Genomic DNA, 20,663 nt, shown 5'->3' with positions numbered 1-20,663 from the left:
AATAATAATAATAATAATAATAATAATACCACTGCCTGCTGCACTGAGATTGTCTGATTAAATGACAGAATGAATGCAAAAGTACTTTGCGAATCATAAATATTTTCATCAATATTAGTTATAATGACAATTGCTCCTTCTCCTAATAAATGTATTGCCTTTCTTTAGGAATAAATCTAACGAGAAATATGTAAGTTCTATATGAGAAAAATAATGAAATTCACCTGAAGGACATAAAATAAAACCAAAATAAATGAAACAACATGTATTTCTAGATGAGAAAACTCAATATTATAAAGAGGTTAGTTCTCTAAAATGAATCCCTAAACCCACAAAGTCAATGCATTTCCAATGAAATTGTCAACAGCATTATTTTCTGAAGTGGGATGAGTAGTGCTAAGATTTATAAGAAAGATAAAAGGCACACGGCAAAGAAAATTTTGTGGAAAAAAAAAAATATTGTTAAGAAAACAATTTCCTACCCCCATCAGATAATTTAAAAAACTAAAACATTATACAAACCAAAAGAGCGTAGTATCAGCAGAGGAATGAGATATGCAGTGTGCAAGGCAAAGCCAAGGCCAAGGCCAGGGCCTGCCTGACTCGGCAGGTGAAGTATAAGGAGTGACTTCTATATTCAGATAAGTTATTACCAACACAGACAGCAAAAGAAAGGGTAACCCAAGATGCAGGCCCCTGGGTTCTCCTGTGCTCTAAAAAGGGCGACACTAAAGCCAAAGGTGCAAGATGCTTGCAGTGTCTTTCCTTGCTGCGGAGCCAACCCTAGACTGCAGCTGCGAGCCTCACATCTGTCCCACGAGAACCTGGAGACGAAAAGGAACTCTCCTGACCTTCCCAGGGAGGTGAGGAAGGCAGTGAGATATGGCCTCCAGCAGGATCACACAGTGTTCTGACAAGACTCAGCTCTCTGTGGTTCCCAGCTTTGCCTGTGTGGCCTTTGGGTACACCTGGAAGGTGACCAGAGCAGAGCTGTTCCCTTACAATGAGAAATAATGGAATACAAACTGTGGGTGCAGCCAACATTCCAGAGCAGTGGGGAAGGGATTGCTTCCTCACCAAATAGCCATATTAGACTCTTCCCTAACACCATACCCAAACCACCATCTCCCAGGACCCAGGAGAGCAGAAAGGAGGAATGAGAAGAAAGGCGAGGATGTGAGATGTGCCCTTAGAATGACGGCGCACCCAGCACAAGCAATTGCAGAAAGACTAAAGTACTGAACAAATAGAAAACTTGGAAAAATATTAGAAGGAAATGTGGGAGAACATTTTTACAATTTGGGGATTGGAAATGGTTTTCTTAACAAGATATAAAAACCCCAAAACAGAAAACAAAGATTGAAATTCATAAAAACTGGATACTTCTGTATGATGAAAGACACGATTAATCAAGTTGTTAAGTTTAGCAATAGACTAGGGGAGATATCATAGTATATTTAACAGACAAAAGATTGATAGATATTACAGATGAAATATAAAATGGTTTCTCCAAATCCATAGGCAGAAGATAATCCAACAGCAACAGAGTTAAATAATATAAACAAATCATCCTTAGAAGAAGAAATGCAGTCACCAAGAAACACATGAAAAGGTGTCCAGCATTTTGCAATTCAAACAATGAGGTGACAGATCAGCAAAAAACTCATGAAGATTTATCATCTGAAGGACTGGCCAGGATAAAGCCAAACTTCTCGTGTTGGTGGAAGAAACTGGTGAAGCCATGTGAGGAGGCCACGTGGTCCTGCCTACCAAGATGTGAAATGTGTGTAGCATTTGAACTAGCAATTCAGCCTGCAGGAGCCAACCAGAAGAAACATTGACACACACTTACTCTGGTGAAATTCAAGGACTTCTGCCACAGCCTCCTTCGTAATAGTGAAAATCTGAAACTGCCTCAATGACCATCAATAGGAAGTTGATTTTAAAGTGTTACAGCACATCTGTCTGGAGAGATCGCACTGGCCACTCCTCCTCACCCCTCTGCTGGATCTCTGAGTATAGGTGGCCTGGAGCTGGGTCCTGAGCCCTCTTTGGTCTATCCCAACACTACCCAATATGGTAGCCACCAGTCACACTGAACACTTGAAAAGTGGCCGATCCTAACTGAGAAGGGCCGTGAGTGGGAAACACACACAAGACCTCGGTATCTTAGGCAGAAGTACATTTTGTTCCAGACTATTGACTGAGCCTGCCGCTGAATTGGCTCCAGCACCCTGGCCCCCTGCTCCATCCACTCACTGGGCCTCCCAACTGCACAGGGCAACCTCTCCAGGGGCGCTTGGGCTGCGAGGGAGGGAGTGGATGGCATCCCAGGCAGAAGCTTCCTGAGCAGGGCCAGAGGAGGAACCAGTCCCTGTGGGCCTCTGTTCTGGCAGTTTCAAACTCAGCCAGGCTTGTGTGGGCCAGGTTTACTGTTCTGTTCCGATTTCAAGACAATAGTCAGGACAGGCTGCGCCAAAGCCCTCCAATGGTCCCATGGGCCTGCGCCTGAGCCACACCAAGCTGCCTGCTCCCTTTCCTCTGCTTCCAGACTCACAGGGTCCTCTGCTCCTCAGAACAGGAGTGTGGGAGACCCTGAGACACTGCCAGAGGACCTGAACAGGTGGCAAAGGCTTAACAGGCTAGCAGTCACTTCAGTGACAAGGTGATTGAGTGGTCACCATGGTGATGGGGATGGAGGCTCTTTGCCACCAGTCCCAGTTTTATGCATGGCAGCTCTAATGACAGCACGGTCAGCCCTGCTGAGTCCACTTCTGGTCACCATGACAACCACAGGCCCTCTCAGGAGCACAGTAAGCCCTGGCAGGAGAATCCCCCACTCCACGCCTGGTTGGAGCAGGAAATGCCGAGCGGCACCTCAGCCCCGGGGAAGCAGGCTAGGGTGTGAGAGACACAGTCACCTGCAGCCTAATTACTCAAAAGCTGTCCCCAGGCCACAGGAGGGAGAGGACCTTTCCTACTGAGTCTGTCTGAAGGACACTAAGTCCCACAGCTCAACAGAACCTGGAGAGAAAGCGCTAAGGACGCCACCTGAGCGCCAAGCTATGGCCCTGCCTGGAGAACATCCAGGCTCAGTGAGGAAGGGTCCGGAAGGGAATGCTTGCCGACTCGCTGGAGAACAATGAAAAGGAGGAAACTGTGACTGAACCTCAAACCCCAAACCAGCCTGAGGAGGACCACATTCTCTCGGGGACCCAGGGCGGGCCGTGACCCCTGCGGGGGAGAAGCCTTGGACATTTCTGCTTCAGAAGCCTGTTGGGGAAGGCTGAGGGGTCCCAGCTCCCTGCGCTGGCTGCTGTGCAGATGCTGGACGACAGAGCCAGGATGGAGGCCGCCAAGAAGGAGAAGGTAGCTCACCCTCCTTTGGGTATTCTGGGAGTGTTTGCTTGCCTGTCCCCAACATTCCGTGGTTTGTTTGAGCCTCAGAATCTGATTTTACGCACAGGCTCTTTGAGAAGGGTCTTGCCAGGGGTGCCTTCTGGGGTAGGAAGGCCCCTACTGCCTGGCAGACCCGTCCAGCTTTGGACTCTGGCCCTGCGACCTGGAAGTCAGGCTGCCAAGAAGTCCAGGCAGTGGCCTCCACTGGGGAGGGGCTCTGGAGAATTTAGAACCCTAGATGCGGGGGTTAGGGATGTGAGGTCTTGTGGGCAAAGCCTACTACCTGATTTTAAGACAACACTCAGTGGACATGATGACAAGTCAAAGATGCCTTGCCTCCTCGCAGGAATCACTTCGCAGGGAGCCTGAGGGCTGCTGTGGCTTGCTGAGGAGTGCAGGGCAGTTACTTTTTCCAAAAACAAAGAGAAATCCAGGCATGCTCTGAGCCAGCCCTGAGCCCAGCACTGAGCAAGGAGAGAGCTGGAGACAGGGGACTTTGCTGTGAAACATTGCGGGGAATGTGCCTGCATCACCCCAGCTGGGGGCCCAGGCAGAGTGGGGGAGAAGGGGTAAGTGAGCAGAGCCAGTTACTTTGGGCATGCTTCCCTCTTGCCTCTGTGTGAAATGACCAAGTCAGCATAAACCCTGGGCTGGCTCTGCTTCTGGCAGAGCTAATGATGTTAGGAGGAAAACAACCAACCCAAGTGAGAGGGTGCGCAGCCTGACAGCCGGACCAGCCGAGGCCCCAACCAAGTCCCCGATCTGCCTCTCACTGGTGCTATGGCAGCAGTTTGGATGAGAAATCCTGCCCAAAGGGGCCCCTTCAGGCCACCCGGGGAGAAGGAAACGGCTGTCTTTGGCATGACCAGAAAGATGGCTCGGAGCTAGGGAGAGGTGGACATGTGGGCTGTGGAGATCCAGCACTTTCCCCAAACGGGGAGAGAAAGCATAGTTTGCCCGTGTGTGTGTGTGCACATGTGTGAATGTGCTATGTGTGCATGTTTGCACCTGTGCATACCTGCATGTGTACATGCATGTGCACATATGTGTGCACAGGGAATCACTTTAATAAAGGCCACAGCAGAGCTGTCCCTGAGCCACTTGCATTCACAGTGCCATGTGAGTGAACCACCTTCTTGGGCTGGGCATCCAGTCTCAGACCCTGGAGCTGCCCATGCCCCATCCTGTAACTGCTCCACGTGTGAGGGGGTGCTGGTCCTGACCAGGGCCAGCTGTGAACCCCGGAATCTTGGGCGGTCACTGACATTCTTGTCAAGGCCAAGAGTGGAGCAAGACAATGCTTTGGGCACAAACTTTAAGGGGTCACCAGAAACATCAATCATCAAGATATATGCTATTTTAAATAATCAAAATGAATGCAAAAAAATTTATGTTGGACAAAATACCAAATTCTGCACAAAGACAGGATGAGAATCACTGGTTTCTGCACTTGTCTCCACCCCATCTACCCCTCTTCTAGTGCCCAGATCGCAGGGCGCCAAGGCCCAGATGAGGGAAGCGTGGAGCTGCAATGGCCACCCTGTCTGCTTGCTCTGGCTGCACAGAGGACTTGGTCCTTGTCTTGGGGGAACCTAGCTTGGTTTTAGGGTCATCCTAAGGATCTGATGTTTTCCAAGTGGGCTGGCTGCCCAGGCCCACCCAGGTCCAGTCCTGTGTCTCTGGGAAGTGCTGCCCCCACCCCAAGCCAGTGTTTGACCTTGGAGCAATGAGCAACGCCCTCCTTGCACTTTCAAAGTTGTCCCAGGATGTCAGCTGTGGTTGTTTCTGTGCAGACTCCCAAGAGGAACTGTCTTCTTTCTCCTTTTGATTGCTTTGGAGGAAACTAAATTGTTGCTGGTTTCCCTCTTACTACTTCTCTGATCAAGAGCAACCATCTTGCTGGTACCAACCTTCCAGATCTTACCTGTGGTCATTCCTTTATAATCTTTAGGAGCCTGTGGCCTCAGTCCCACGCCCAGTGACTTCTCCATGTGGATGTCAGCTCCTTAGGGGCGAGCCTGATTCCACTGACACCACCCCCACCCCTCATAAGCCCCTTCTTACCAGCTGTGGTTGCCTGGTACCCCACCATTGCTGACTTATTCCTTTGGCATCAAGATCCATCCCTTACTGGGTCACCACTTCTGGGTGGCCTGAAATTGGGCCCTGGGCACCCCTCTTGGGGACCTTTTGGTCTGTATTTTCACTCTCACCTCACTATGGACAGATGAGTAAGTCTGGTTAACTTTGCCTGATAGATTTGGTGACCCTTTTTCAGGAAGTGGCCTGGAAAGATGAGATTCTGGTGTATTGGTCAGCTTAGGCTGCCATAAGAGAATACCATCCACTGATGGCTTAGAAACAACAGAAATTTATTTCTCACTATTCTAGAGGCTGGAGGTCCAAGAACAGGTGCCAGCATGGTCAGGTTGCAGGGAGGGCTCTCTTCCTGACTTGCAGACAGTCACCTTCTTGCTGTGCCCTCACATGGTGGAGAGAGAGTGAAAACAAGCTCTCTGGTGTCTCTTCTTATAAGAATGCTAATCCTATGATGGGGGCTCCCCCTCCTTACCTTATCTAAATCTAATTATTTCCCAAAGTTCCCATCTCCAAATACCATCACACTGGGGTTAGGGCTTTAACATATGAATTTGGGGGGACACAATTCAATCCATAACACCAGGAGGGCATGCCAGGAGGAACTGACCTTCTTCCCTCCAGGGTCTCCAGCTGCCCTGGGCACCTTTGCCCCATTGAAGGAGCAGGCTTAGAAGTGGAATGAGGCTGGAATAAGGTGTACTCCGTCATGCTTACCCACATCCCTGGCAGGAATTGTCCTGGGCCCCAGTAGGAGAGATGGCCCCTATACTGCCATGGCACCTGCTCTGAGACAGGTGTACAGAGTGCAAAGCTCCAGGTGGCCCACAAGCGGGTGTGCTGGGAGGAGGGACCAGTGTGGGAGGAGCAGGCAGTGCCAAGGCCTAGGGGAGCAGTGACAGGGAATGGGCATGCTGTGGGCAGGCCGCTGGTTTGGGGGTGAGGGCTGGGGCTGCATCTGTGGGACCAGGGCTGGGCCATCCATCAGATGCCATGTCACAACCCCAGTGCCCCTGCTGTAGCCAGGACAGGAGGCCAGGCCAGGCTGGGAGGTGACAAGAGTGGGGGTTGTCCCCAGGAGAAGCCCTCTGCTGCCTGTGGCCCAGGCCTCTGGGGATGAGGACCCTTCAAAAGGAGTAGCTATGTCTGGGAAGCCCAGGGCAGTAGCAAGCCAAGGGGGACATCTTAGTGAGATCCAGGGGATCAGTGGGCCACAGGAGCCCCAGCGTGAGCCCCTCTGACTGATGCCACTAGGCCCACGCCTGCACCTGCCCACAGCAGGACCCCCAGGAGGAGAGGGGACAGATGGAGAGAGGCACAGAGTGCCCTTGGCATCTGTCTTGAAGCCACCCAAAGGGAAGAGAGATTGAGATTTAAGCTCCTGTTTAGTGATCTCCAGGGGAACATTCTGGCCCATCTGATGTGGGAATCCCCTTGTGGGGTCTATCATTCCTCAGCTGAGCCAGGCCTTTGGAGGCAGCCCAGGCATGTCCCCTGTGTGCTCCTTTCCCTGTGTTGGGACACCTGGCCCGGCCCCTCCTTCTGCCTTTCTCTTCCCTTCCCTTCTCAGGAGTGGACACTTCCTCCTTTAGCCCCCCTCTCAGCTGTGTGAACTTCTCTATGTCTCTGTCTCTGTCATTCTGTCTCTGTCTCTCTCTGTCTTTGTCTCTCTCTGTGTCTGTCTCTCTGCGTGTGTGTCTCTCTTTCTGTATTTCTCTCTGTTTCTTTCTCTGTGTGCCTGTTTTTTTCTCTCTCTCTCTCTGCCCCCCCCCGTCTCTCTCTCTCTCTCTCTCTCTCTCTCTCTCTCTCTCTCTCTCTCTCGCTGGTCTGAGCAAAGAAGGAACCCCATCCTTATGCTACATAACCATGCACCAGCACAGACAGAATTGTAGGAAAGTCCTGCAAGTAGAAGGATAGAAGGATGAGAGAAGGAATGCCGTGTGAGTCATAACAGATTCCTTTCTAGGGGTCACTGACTCACCCTGCCTCCTGCCCTCCCACTGTGACACTATTACCCACAGACAGGCTCAGATTAAACCCATGTTCCAGGTGCCCCGTGGTTCCCACAGTGTGGCTCCCTGGGTCTGGCCTCAGGCTCCACAGGTGCCCAGCCCTGCCAAAGCCTCCAGAGCAGCTGTCCCAGCTGGGGAGCTGTGGGGCCCCTTCACAGAGTACATGGGAAGAAGTTCCATCCTACACATTACATCAAGAGGGATGTGCCTGAGAGGGGGAGATGGAGCCCGTGCAGCCCCCTGCTTGCGTGCAGAACATAGTGTACCATGAGCATACCATGAAAAACACAAACGCACAAAGTTGTAAAGAAAAAAGAAATGACAGGTGGCTGTAAAATCAATTATAGTCCACGAGAGGCCCACTAATGAGTGGTGATTTCAGCTGATTACAAAGAAATGGTGGTGTTTCTGTAATGACCCAAACATGCACTCGTGCGTGCACACATGCGCACGTATAGTCACATAACTGACCAGCCCTGTGCATCACTTGTTAATTACTTACTGTAACAATAATGGTTTCCAGTAAGTGAGCCTTAGTCTCTGCACAAGGGTCAGTTTATTGAACACACAGGGGCCTTGCAGTGGGGGCAGAGGACCTGCTCCTGGGAGCTGCCAGCCTCTCCTGCTGTTCATCCTCCTCCGTGGTGGGAAATGGTCTCACTGCTTCTACACCTGAGGCCGAACAATCTCCCTTTATTTCAGTCTGAAACGCTTGTAAAAATATACTAAAATGAATTAAGGTTGCAATTATTGATATCAGGCAGTGAGTACATCAGGATTTATCATACTGTCCCATTTACTGACTTTGAAGTTCTCTATTACCAAAAAATTAAACACTATAAAAGAAAGGAAAGAAAAAGAAAACGAGGCTAGATTCAACACAGATTACTCTTACCGAACCCTTCTTAGTCCCAGGAGTCCCCTAACACATGCACTTGTGACCTGGAGTGATATTCACAGCATTCCTTACCTGGCAATACCTGAGCATGAGCCCCTCCTAGTGGGATCTTTGTTGTAGACAACCAGCAACTATCAGCCCTGCCAATAAACAAGTAGGAGAGGGGAGTGCTGGAGAGACCAAGAAGTGGGATTTTCTGTGCTCCTGCGCTGTGACCCAGAGGGCATGGCTGTGAGGCTGATCTCAAGGAACACTCTGTCTCGGAAGTACAGGGATCCTCTGCTACCTGAAAACGTTCTCAGTATTCACTTTCATGGATTGCAAAGTCATTTACCCAAAATTCACTCTCCAAATGAAAAGTGAGTATCATGAATCAGTATTCCAGTTCCACCTGGGTCCTGGGAGAGGGTATAGACATCATATCGCAGCTGTTCCGCCAGGAGGACCCAATCTCAGTATCACTGCCTGCCTGCATCGTTTGTCTGCTGCTAGCCTGTGCAGTAGGAAGGGAAAACATGATTTGTATCTGTTTTAGGTCAGGTTCCCAAGAAGTAGAGCCTGAGATTGGAATTCTTGGAAAATGGTGTTTGCGGGAGCACTATCAGCAGAAGCTGTAAGGAAGTTGGGGGGACAGAAAATGAGAGGTAAGAAGCAAGTCAAAGAGGCAGGTCCAGCTTAAGTCCACCTCAATCTGGTTCCACCTGGGCTCTGATGCATGAAAAATATCACACGGTTGTTCATCCTGGGAGAGGACCTTCCTGTTGTACCTGTATCAAAACCATCAGCTGAGGGCCAGCTGGGAGGGAAGATCTTCCAGGCATTTCCAGGAAACTCTCAGGAGAAGGGTATAGCTGTGAGCAGTCTGCAGCTGCTGCTCACTGCAGCTAGAGACTGGGTGTGCAGGCCAGCTGGCCAGTGAGGTGCCGATAGCAGGTACTACAGTCCACCCCTTGACTGCTCAGATCTACCGCTTTCCACTTTAAGCTCTCTGCGTCCAGGCACAGCTTCTGGGAAAACTTACAACTGGAAAAACAGAGGGATGAACTACAATGCCCACTTCTGCAGGTGATCGTAAGACTGTCACTGATACTCACCATCATGCCCCACCCCCACCGTCCATTCTAGTGTCCCCTTCCCCTTCGCTAACACTGCTGGTCTAAGTGGCTTGCCCAGAGCAGGAGCCAAACCCTTATCCTTGAGGCATCTGAATCCTGGATTCCTTTATCAGTCTATCATTGTTGTAAGTTGTCCATTCCCAATTGCAACTGGGCATGAGACTACCAAGAAACACCCTGACAAATCATCTGAGTGTGAGCCATATTCTTCCTGCTCCATTATGTAGCTGTAGTCCTACCTCTTAATGACAAGGGTAAACTGCCACATTGTACTGCTTGTGCCAGGATGGTAATACCTTTCTCTACCTGCTTGGCTACGGGCACAAGGAGCACAGCATGACCAGGAGGCAACTGTAGCTGTACATTTAGTGAACGTGTTAATGTATCACCTGATAGAAGGACCCCCTCTGAGAACCAGGACTTCTAGACCCACAAAACCTAGAGTTGTGAATGGGGAAAGCACAGATTCCTCAAGTGGATCATGGAGAGTGATGAAGAGCTCTTGGTTCCCGAATCCACATATTTTACCTTTCAGGAACATGGCCTCATCCCATAGCCATTAGAGTGTTATTGCATTCTGGAGGACGGTGGGCCCTCCTCATGGGTGTCATCTTCAAGTTGACAGCTCCACTGTGCCTCCAAGAGGATGCACTGAGGGTAGGAAAGGCAAGTTCATTGCTGGCTGGAATACATGTCAATCCAAGTCAAGAGACAATGCTGCCCTTTCCAGGTTGGAAGGGCCCCGATTTAGTCAACTTGTCACCCAGTAGTGGCTGGTTGGTCTCCTCCAGGAGCAGTGTCATACCAGGGATTCAGCACCAGTCACTCTTGCTGGCAGTTCCTACATCCAACAGCAGCAAAACTAGGTCACTTTTTGATGAGAGGGAATGTATGCTTCTGGGCACAGGCATAGCTTCCTTCTCTGACCCCATGATTATCTGTTTCTGAGTTCATGGTGGCCAACATTCAGCTGCCTGGCCGTCCTATCCACTGGGTTATTATTGCCTCTTCCATAAGAAGTGGTTTCTGGCTGTCATTAATGTCTCATACTCTGTGCCCACTCACACAGGTTTATCTCTATAACTTTCCCCCATGCCACTGCTTTTCCCCAGTCTTCTAATGTTGCTCCTTCCAAGCTGCTGAAGAACGAGCTAAGCTATTCACTAATGTCCATGAGTCTATCTTTACCTTAGGCCACATCTCTCTCCACACAAAGTGAATAAGCAGGTGCACCCTCCAAAACTCTGTTAAGAGGATTTCTTCTCCCCAGTGTCTTTCAGGGCCACCTTGAGTGGGACTGAACTACAGCAGAAGTCCATTTCCAGCTTGCGTCAACATGCCAAACTAACCTATCCATGATCAATGCGTAGGTGGATTTTTCCCTCCTCCAGCAGCTAGACAAAAGACACCCCCCACCAGGAGGCCACGTGTGCATGTGAGTGAAGAGAGGCACAGGGGCCAATATTCGTGCAACAGTGGTAGATGGCAGGTGGGTCTGGGCCACCTGTCCCTGCGGCTTATCTGTGTCATCTAGACCTGCTCAAGCCTGATTCCAGATATACCAGTTCCATCTTGTTGGATGGCTTATGACCTAGTGGGTCTGACAGCACTAAACTCATCATGGGCAGTTATGGCCACATGGTCACTATACTCTGCTGGGTGGCATGCCAGGAAATGCTTTACAAGAGGTGTTTGGTTCTCTGCTGCTGATGGCATGACCTTGGTCCAGAGCCCTAGGGGTTTGGACAGTGACTCCTATTGGGGCTTAATCTCACATTCCATACAGAGTATCATTAGATTTGCCAATCACATAGCCTAAGGGTCAGGACTAATCCAACCAGTTATTGCAGGGATCAGACTGGAGAATGAAAGGTTGATATGATGTGACCCACCACTCTACATACATCCTTTAAGTCTTTGAGAATGGCAATAATTTCTGCCATCCCTCCAGATTTGTGTTTTTCTATTTTGGCTGGGCGGGAGTGCAGCATTTTCACTTTGCCTTTGCTATTACAAATGTTGCTTATTCTATAAATCAAGGAACCATTGTAAGGGCTCTTCTGATGGTTAAGTATATTCATTCCAATGATTTATTCAGGATCCAAGGAAACGATTTCTGGGTGAATACATAGAACTAGTGGATCCAGCGTGAGACATACCTGGGCCAGAACTATATTTGTCGTCTTACCCCAATAAGCCTGCATTCAACTAGGACAGCCATGATAGCACTTTGGGACACTAGATACAAGTGTGAATTGCTGGCCGGGTGCAGTGTCTCATGCCTGTAATCCTAGCATTTTGGGAGGCTGAGGCAGGTGGATCACCTGAGGTCAGGAGTTCAAGACCAGCCTGGCCAACATGGTGAAACCCCATCTCTACTAAAAAATACAAAAATTAGCTGGGTGTGGTGGTGGGTGCCTGTAATCCCAGCTACTCAGGAGGCTAAGGCAGGAAGAACTGCTTGAACCCAGGAGGCAGAGGTTGCAGTGAGCCAAAATCACACCACTGCACTCCAGCCTGGGTGACAGAGTGAGACTCCATCTCAAAAAAAAAAAAAGTGTGAATTGCTATGAAATCACTATCAAAAGATCTGAGTATTACCCTTACTCAGTGTGGTCAAATATAAATAGTCATAGGTTCCTATTACACACACGTGCTGTGGTGCTACAGAGTCTTTCCCACGGGAACCCAGTCCCTCTTTCAATCAATGGGTTCTGATTCTGAGAACTGGCTGAGGTTTGGAAACTGTGCCTTTCCATCATAACTTTCCACTGGGGTGACTGACCTTGACCTTCTGTTCATCCTTTCTGGCCCCTAAGAACCCAACATTCTATTAGCCTTCTCCTTAGACCCCTGTAGGCTAATCCCTTCTGGTTGTTAGGCTGACCTTGGTGCCCAATATGATAATTAGTCCCACTTTGCTTCTGATGTGCTGCTAAGTGCTGCCCCTGGTCTCTGCCCTTAAGCGATCTATCATCCCCACTGCCATCAGGGGGAGAAGCTCTGCAAAATGTCTCCCATCAATTCTGGTCTACAGAGGACAGCCCTACTGAGCCTTAGCCATGTGCCCTACACCAGCAGATTCTTTACAACCTGGGAAGCAGAGTGTCTTCCACGCCTTTCCAGGGAACATAGCCAGCTTACAGGCTTTTTGATCTTATAGAGTAGGTCAATTATATTTTGCCCCATTTATTTTATCCTTTTGATCACTTCCTCTTGGTCCACCACATAAACTCAAGCATCTCTACTACATTTAATCGAGTTGTTGCTTTTTCCAAGCTACCAAGAGCCACCCCAGCAATGTATCAGAGCCCTCTCTTGGGACCTGTGCCAGGGTGTTAAATCCTGCATCATAGGAGAATGCTCCCCACATCAGCAAAGTCCCCTTATCCTCTTGATATCCCACCTGCCTCGGTCAGCACCTTCAGGATCTGGTCTCAAGCACAGGATCCAGCACCTTTGGGACCATCTCAAGCATAAGATCCAGCACCTTTGGGATCTAGTCTCCCACTTCCTGCTAGTACTTGTTAGCCAAAGACTGAAGTTCCTTTGGCATACAATTTTTTTTCTTCCTTGACAGGTCCAAGTTGGACCATGCTGAGATTTGACCCTCCTTGTGGCCAGGAGGGAAGGTGGGGGCCAATCTTGAGGAAGGCATGCATTGTCTCCTGGGGCACTTGTCTCTTTCAGACATCTGCATACTTTTCAAGAGAGAAAAGGCCTCCTTCTCACAGCAAGACTACTTCTGTAGGTGCAGGTGGCTTGTGGGAATCTGGGAATTCAAAATTCTCAAGCGCACCCACTAGCACATTAGAAAACCAGTTGTGCACATCTCTTTCCAAATCTTCATTCAGTGACACCATGTCGGTAGCTGGAAATGGGCCATGGTGGGTGTATTTAAACCATGAAAATCAGAAAATGCTACAAACCAGGGCATCCTGCATCTCTAGACAACAGATTGTTAGCCATTTCCCAGCATACCACGGTGTATACTCCTTCCCATCAGGGCCCTGGCTTGCCTTGGTGGAGGACTCAGACCTTGCTGAAGTTCTGCTGCTGCTCTTACAGTTGAGTCCTGTGCCTGGTCTCCAGCTCTGCCTGCCTTACTATAGGAGACAAGCGTCTCTTTAAACACAGCTGAGAAGACCCTCTGGCTCTCAGACTTGGCTTTAAATTGATAGACCTGAGCCTGCCATTTTCTCTTTTCCATGCATCGCTCCACTGATCAACAGGTCTCAGTGGCATAGTCCTTCGGGTTAGTATCTCCCCCACACCCTCGGTGCCAGAGACACTGAGTAAGCAACTACCTCCCTGTCCACCTCCATCCCCACTCCCCACGGGCAGGGCCTTGGTGATCCACTGCTGCAATGTGTCAGGGACTGCCGGTACTCCTACCACCAGTGAGGTGGTATCCAGCTGGAAGTGATCCAACTCCAGAGTCCTGCCCTCATAGGCTGATTTCTAGGACCACCCCTGGTAGACTGTGTTAGGTTCTTGAAGCAGAGCCTGAGATAAGGATTCTGGCATCTGTGATTGAGTAGGAGGGTGCTCTCAGGATGAGATGGGGTAGAAATAGGCAAAGGTACAGATTCAGCAGCAGGTGAGCCTCGGTCTGACCCAGCAGGGAGCTCTCAAATGTAAATGACATCACAGGGTTGTCCCTCTGAGGCAGGGGCCAGCCTTTGTGCCCCTGCATGAGTCACTCACTGGCTGGAGGCCCCTGGGGAAAGGCTCGGGCTGCCAGCTTTAGCAAATAAACAATTAGGGCACTCAGTTAAATTTGAATTTCCGATAAACAACAAATCAATTTTTAGTATATGTCCCAAATTGTGCATAACATAATGTGTTTTCTCTGCCAGCCCTAGGAAGGGCATAACTTCCCAATTATTTCTAGGTGAAGTAACTTTGTAGATCAGGAGTAAGTCCCAGGAAAGAAGTCCAGCTCTTCTCTTCAACCCTGGGCAGCTAGGGGTAGGCGTAGGGGCCCAGCAGGCACCCATAGCATCTCCTACAGCATCTGAAATGAACAGAGTCATCACGTACTACATACAAATGTACCCACTGCTGAGTTCTTCAGGGATTATATAATTAGGTAGCTGGTATTTTAAATGCATTGCATTATGCAAAAGTCCTTTGTGGATTGCTATATTTGGAGAGTTTTGTGATATTGGGGGGACTAGATGGAGTTTTCAGATGGGCATCATACTTTTTTTCATTTAAAACCCTAGAGATTGTAATCTTAGAGAGTGATCCTGCTATCAGTAAATTAGCTCTCCAATACCTTTTCAATGTGGCTGCTAAGGACATGCATGTGGTTCACCCTCCCAGGAAATCCAGGAGGGCAGCGTTGGCCTGAATTTGGCTGGTTGGGCAGGTAATGCTGGACAAAGACAATGCATGGAATGGTTTGCTTCCCTCAGTCCTTTCAGACACAGCCCAGCCCACCACATTAAGCCAGTGGGTGCATCTGTAACCAATCCCCATGAGAACTGCAGCCTCTCAGAGGTGGCAAGTTGGCCTGGGTAGGTCAGGAGGATCAGATGTGAGGAAATCTTTGGATTGGAGGCAGGCAGAGCAGGGAAGCATCGGGTGATTCTATGAAAGACCCAGGGCTCCAAGCTGTGGTTCAGAAGGGGCCCTGGTGCGGCCTCTGCTCCACTCCCCCTGGAGTGACATCAGGTGAAGTGCCAACAACACAGAAGGCGGCAAACGCTGCCAGCCAGGTCTGCTTCCCTGGACAGCCAGTTGCTAACCCTTCTCTAGCACAGCACTGGATTTTGGTCACCTGGCTGGGAGCTCCACCTCCCCAGCTGCTGCCTCACCTGCTTTTCCGAACCCCACCCTGTAAACAGTAACTACGTTTTGTACCTACCACGCCTCATTTCCATCTCTTTGGAGCACCTCTCACACGGAGCTGAACAGAACAAACTGTTAAGCCCACCGTGTCTGTTAGGGTTGTCTAGGCTGTACCAGATACCCTAACCTGAATTCACCAAGAGGCGTTGTCAAAGCACATAAGAAAGAGCCTAGAGGCAGGCAGCTCTCAGCCTGGTATCAGGCTCTGGGTCAGCTTTCCAGATTATCATAGCCTTCCCCACATCTGCCAGATGCTGCCACAAGCACAGGAGGTACAAACAAACCCAACAATGTTCTGGAAACAAGAGGGGAAGGGGTCCCCCACCATATCTCCCCAGAGGCCTCCCTTCTCACATCTCACTGTCCTGAAGCCAGCTCTAGCAGAAGAGAGCAGGGTGAATTTGTCGGGGGCATTCAGCCCCCAGTGCTGAGTCCATTACTACTTGACCCCTGAATAAAACGGAGGCTCCATGAGCAAGAAGGAATGGGAACTGGATGTTGGAGGACAAGAATGTATCCACCCCACCCCTAGGAGCACCCATGAACAACTGCCCCATTTTTGCCCCTATTGCTGCCCAGGAGCTGGCCCAGAGACCTTGCCAGTGCTGAGTAACAGGACGCTGGGAAAGTGAGACCAGAGCCTGGACTCAGGGAACAGTTCAAGGCTGCACTGGCCTGCAGGTCATAGAGCAGCTGCTGAGCAGTGAGAGCCCACGACGGACCAGGCCCTGGGTCTTGGAGACCTGAACGAGATAGACTGGGCTCCTGCTCTCCTGGGTGTTGCCTCTTAGAGGGCAAAGACAATTAACAGTAAACAAATAGAACATGAGGTGGTTTCCAATAGTGACTGATATACTTTGGATATTTGTTCTCTCCAAATCGCATGTTGAAATGTAGTCCCTTATGTTGGAGGTGGGGCCTGGCAGGAGGTGTCTGGGTCATGGGGGCAGATCCCTGGTTTAGTGCCATCCCCTTGGTGATGGGTGAGTTCACGTGAGAGCTGGTTGTTTGAAAGAGTCTGACCCCCTCTCATTCTCCTGCTCCCACTCTTGCATGAGACACCTGCTCCTCCTTCTCCTTCTGCCATGATTTTAAGATTCCAGAGGCCTCACGAGAAGCAAACGCCAACGCCATGCTTCTTGTTCTGTCTGCAAAACTGTAAGTCAATTAAACCTCTTCTTTTTATAATTTATCCAGCCTCGGGTATTTCTTTATAACAGCACAAGAACAGCCTAATACAGTGATGCTCTCCAAGTGACCTTTGGGCTGAAACCTGAAGAAGACGGGGAAGCAGCCAGGTGTGATAGTTGTGCCTGTAATCCCAGCACTTTGGGAGGCTGAAGTGGGAGGACTGCTTGAGCCCAGGAGTTGAAGACCAGCTTGGAACATGTAGCAAGACCCTGGCTCTACAAAAAAAAATTTTGTAATTGACCAGGTGTGGTGGTGCACACCTGTAGTCCCAGCTACTTGGAAGGCTGAGGCAGGAGCATCTCTTGAGCCCAGGAGGTTGAGACTGCAGTGAGTCATGTTCACACCACTGCACTCCAGCTTGGGTGACAGAGCAAGACCCTGTCTCAAAAAAGAAGAAAGAAGAATAAGAAAAGAAAGAGAAGGAGAGGAAGAAGAAAAAGAAGAGGAGGAAGAGGAGGAGAAAAAGAAGGAGGAGGAGGAGGAGGAGGAGGAAGAGGAGGAGGAGGAAGCAGAAGAAAAAGAAAGGAAAGAAAGAAAGAGAGGAAGGAAGGAAGGAAGGAAGAAAAGAAAAGAAAAGAAAGAAAGAAAGAAAGAAAGAAAGAAAGAAAGAAAGAAAGAAAGAAAGAAAGAAAGAAAGAAAGAAGGAAAGAAGGAAAGAAAAGAAAGGAGAGAGGGAGGGAGGGAGGGAAGGGAAGGAGAGGGAGAGGGAGATGAAAGAAGGAAGAAGAAAGGAGAAGCAGAGGCTCGTGCTGGATAGCTTTGCTTTTGCCAATGACCTTGCTGATTTTCAGGGAGCCCCGATGTCTTAGTCCATTTATGCTGCTATAAAGGCAAACCTGAGGCTGGATAATTTACAGAGAAAGGAGGTTTATTTGGCTCACAGTTCTGCAGGCTGTACAAGAAGCATGGCACCAACAACTGCTTCTGATGAGGACCTCAGGCTACTTCCACTCATGGCGGAAGGTGAAGCAGAGCCTGCACGTGCATATATCACATAGTGAGAGAGGAAGCACGAGGGGGCAGGGAGGTGCCAGGCTCTTCCTAATAAGTTGTTTTGGGAACTAATAGAGTGAGAAATAACTCACCCCCTGCTCCTAAGGAAGGGCATTAATCTATTTATGAAGGATCTGCCCCCATGACCTAAACATCTCCCATTAGGCCCCCACCTCCAACACTGAGGATCAAATTTCAACATGAGGTTCGCATGGACAAACATCCAGCTATAATACTGGGCAATGCTGACCTGAAGAAAGACTCTTCCCCTCTCAGGCCCAGATCTCCTTGGCCCTGTAACAACAGAAAATTGGGTTTGAGTGTCAAGATTTTTCCTTTAATCCCTATGCAGCTCCTTGGAATGAGGTGGCATCTTCTCCCATTTCATAGATGAAGAAACAGAAGCTCTGGAGGAATGAATCACTCATCCAAGGTCAGGTAGCTAGTAAGAGTCCCACCAGCTCCCCAGATCTCCTGTTTCCTGCCCCAAGTCCCACTGAGTGAGCTGGAACAATGGCTTCACTGTCACCTGCCGGGAGTGGTGGCAGGTGCCTGCAATCCCAGCTACTCGGGAGGCTGAGGCATGAGAATCTCTTGAACCCAGGAGGCAGAGGTTGCAGTGAGCCAAGATCACACGACTGCACTCCAGCCTGGATGACAAAGTGAGATTCCATCAAAAAAAATAAAAATAACATATAATATACATACAATAACATTTACTTTTTAAGCATACAGTTTGATGAGTTTTATCAAATGTATATGGTTATATAACCACCATCACAATTAAGGCAGAATCTTCCCATCACTCAAATAATTCCTTCAGCCCCACCCCTTGCTGTCAATCACTTCTCCCACCCTAGCCACTGGAATCACTCATCTGTTTTCTGTTCCCTTGGTTTTGCCTTTTCTAGAATGTTCTATACATGAGATCACTGAGAATATAGTCTCCTGTGTCTGGCTTCTTTCACTTAATGTAATGCCTAGCTCAGCAGTGTGTCAATCCTCCCTCCCTTGCCATTGCTGAGCCGTGAGTATTCCACTGCACGGCTGTACTACAGTGCGTTCATTCATTTATTCATTCACCAGCTGATGGGCAGTTGGATTGTTTCCAGGCTTTGGCTATGATGACTGAAGCTGCTGTGAACATTCAAGTACAAGTCTTTGTGTAGCCAGTAGTTTTCATTTGGCGGGATAAATACCTAGGAGTAGTATCGTGTGGTTAAGTGTACATTTAAACTTAGAAAAACTGCCAAACTGTTTTCCAATGTGGCCTGTATCGTGTTGCATTTCCATCAGCAGTGTTTGAGGATTCCAGTTGCTCCACATCCTCCTCCCCACACTCGGTTTCATCCATCTTTTAAATGTTAGCCACTCTGGTGACTGTGTACTGATATGTTAGTGTGGTTGTAATTTGCATTTCTACAACTGACTAATAATAATGTTGCACATATTTCTGTATGCCTAGTGGGCATTTTTTTTGTGAGTTTTTAAAAATTGGGTTGTTACCTCCTTATTGAGTTGGAAGATTCTGGATGTTTATTCAGGTATGTGTCTGCCAAGAGGTGAGACTGGTTCTACCCTGGTCCTAACAAGCACCCTGGACCTGCATCCCTGTTTGTGTCTGTGAGCTGAGTCCGCAGCCCTTTCCTCCCACTACCTACCACCCAGCAGTACCCCTTACCCATCACTGTAGCTCCTTCTATGACATTTCAGCCTGTCTGTCCCTCCCTCCAGCTAGCCAGAGGCAAGATGGCTCAGTGACGCAGGGCGGGCCCTGAAGAGAGAGTGCCAGGGTTTGGACCTTGTATTAGCAAGGATCACAAGGGAAATTTACTTTATCTCTCCATAGCGCTGCTGTGAGGATCCAATAAATTAATCCATAGAAGAGCTTAGGACAGCACAGCACCTGGCACAAAGTATACATGAGCACAAAGTATTATGTTATTCTTCCAGCCCATCGTTTCTGTGTTGTCATAAACATGAATGCAGGACTCAGTGTCCCAGCTCTGTGTCCCTCACATACATTCCCTGACAGCCCACAGGTCTTGTCTGTCACCACCTCATTCAATAAGCCATGACTCTGCCTCGTCCTTGACTGGGGCCTTGCATTGGACATTTCTGTATCCATATTTGTTTTTTAAAAACTAGCTGTTGGCCAGGCGCAGTGACTCACATCTGTAATCCCAGCACTCAGGAGGCTGAGACAGGTGGATCACGATGTCAGGAGTTCAAGACCAGCCCCTGGCCAACATGGTGAAACCTCATCTCTGCTAAAAATACAAAAATTAGCCGGGCGTGGTGGCACACACCTGTAATCCCAGCTACTTGGGAGGCTGAAGCAGGAGAATTGCTTGATCCTGAGAGGCAGAGGTTGCAGTGAGCTGATACAGCACCACCGCACTCCAGCCTGGGCAATACAGCAAGACTCCATCTCAAAAAAAAACTAGCTGGACTTGATACTCTTGTTAGAGGAAGATTTTTCCACATCTGTTAACTTTTCTTCTATTGTTATCCATCTGTTCAGGTTTTTCTGTCCTCCTGAGTCAATTTTGATAATTTATATATTATATGTTGAAAATCAGACATTTCCTCTATTTGTTTATTAGTGTCTTCTTTGTTATATTTGATCAGATTACCAAATCTCGTCAAAAATGTTCATCTAAGGCCGGGTGCGGTGGCTCACACCTGTAATCCCAGCACTTTGGGAGGCCAAGGTGGTGGATCACGAGGTCAGGAGATCGAGACCATCCTGGCTAACACGGTGAAATCTCATCTCTACTAAAAATACAAAAAAATTAGCCGGGCATAGTGGCGGGCGCCTGTAGTCCCAGTTACTCTGGAGACTGAGGCAGGAGAATGGCGTGAACCTGGGAAGTGGAGCTTGCAGTGAGCTGAGATCTCGCCACTGCACTCCAGCCTGGATGACAGAGTGAGACTCCGTCTCAAAAAAAAAAAAAATGTTCATTTATTTTGTTAGCCTTTTTAAAAAACTGGGTTTGGGATTTGTCAATCAAGTTTACTGTGGCTTTTGTTTGTTTTCTGTATAATTAGTCTCTGCTTTTATCACTATCAATTCCTTTTTTTTTTTTTTTTTGAGATGGA

At 48.9% G+C, this 20,663-nt stretch overlaps 1 protein-coding gene across 2 annotated transcripts in view; it reads left to right on the top strand.

Annotated features, from left to right (window-relative positions):
• Positions 1–2,603: 2,603 nt before the first annotated feature.
• Positions 2,604–20,663, top strand: part of GCK (glucokinase) — a 47,981-nt gene continuing 29,921 nt past the window's right edge. The window contains exons 1-2 of one of the 2 annotated variants that reach the window (XM_017894943.1): positions 2,604–3,369; positions 17,914–17,994. In XM_017894943.1, the coding sequence (XP_017750432.1) occupies positions 17,977–17,994 (18 nt within the window). In that variant the 5' untranslated portion in view covers positions 2,604–3,369; positions 17,914–17,976. The remainder of the gene's footprint in view (positions 3,370–17,913; positions 17,995–20,663) is intronic. The other variant, XM_017894942.1, reaches the window with a different exon arrangement.

Source organism: Rhinopithecus bieti, unplaced genomic scaffold (genome assembly GCF_001698545.2).
Source record: "Rhinopithecus bieti isolate Rb0 unplaced genomic scaffold, ASM169854v2 scaffold_26424, whole genome shotgun sequence".
Taxonomy (NCBI): domain Eukaryota; kingdom Metazoa; phylum Chordata; class Mammalia; order Primates; family Cercopithecidae; genus Rhinopithecus; species Rhinopithecus bieti.
This window is presented reverse-complemented; position numbering and strand designations above follow the sequence as displayed.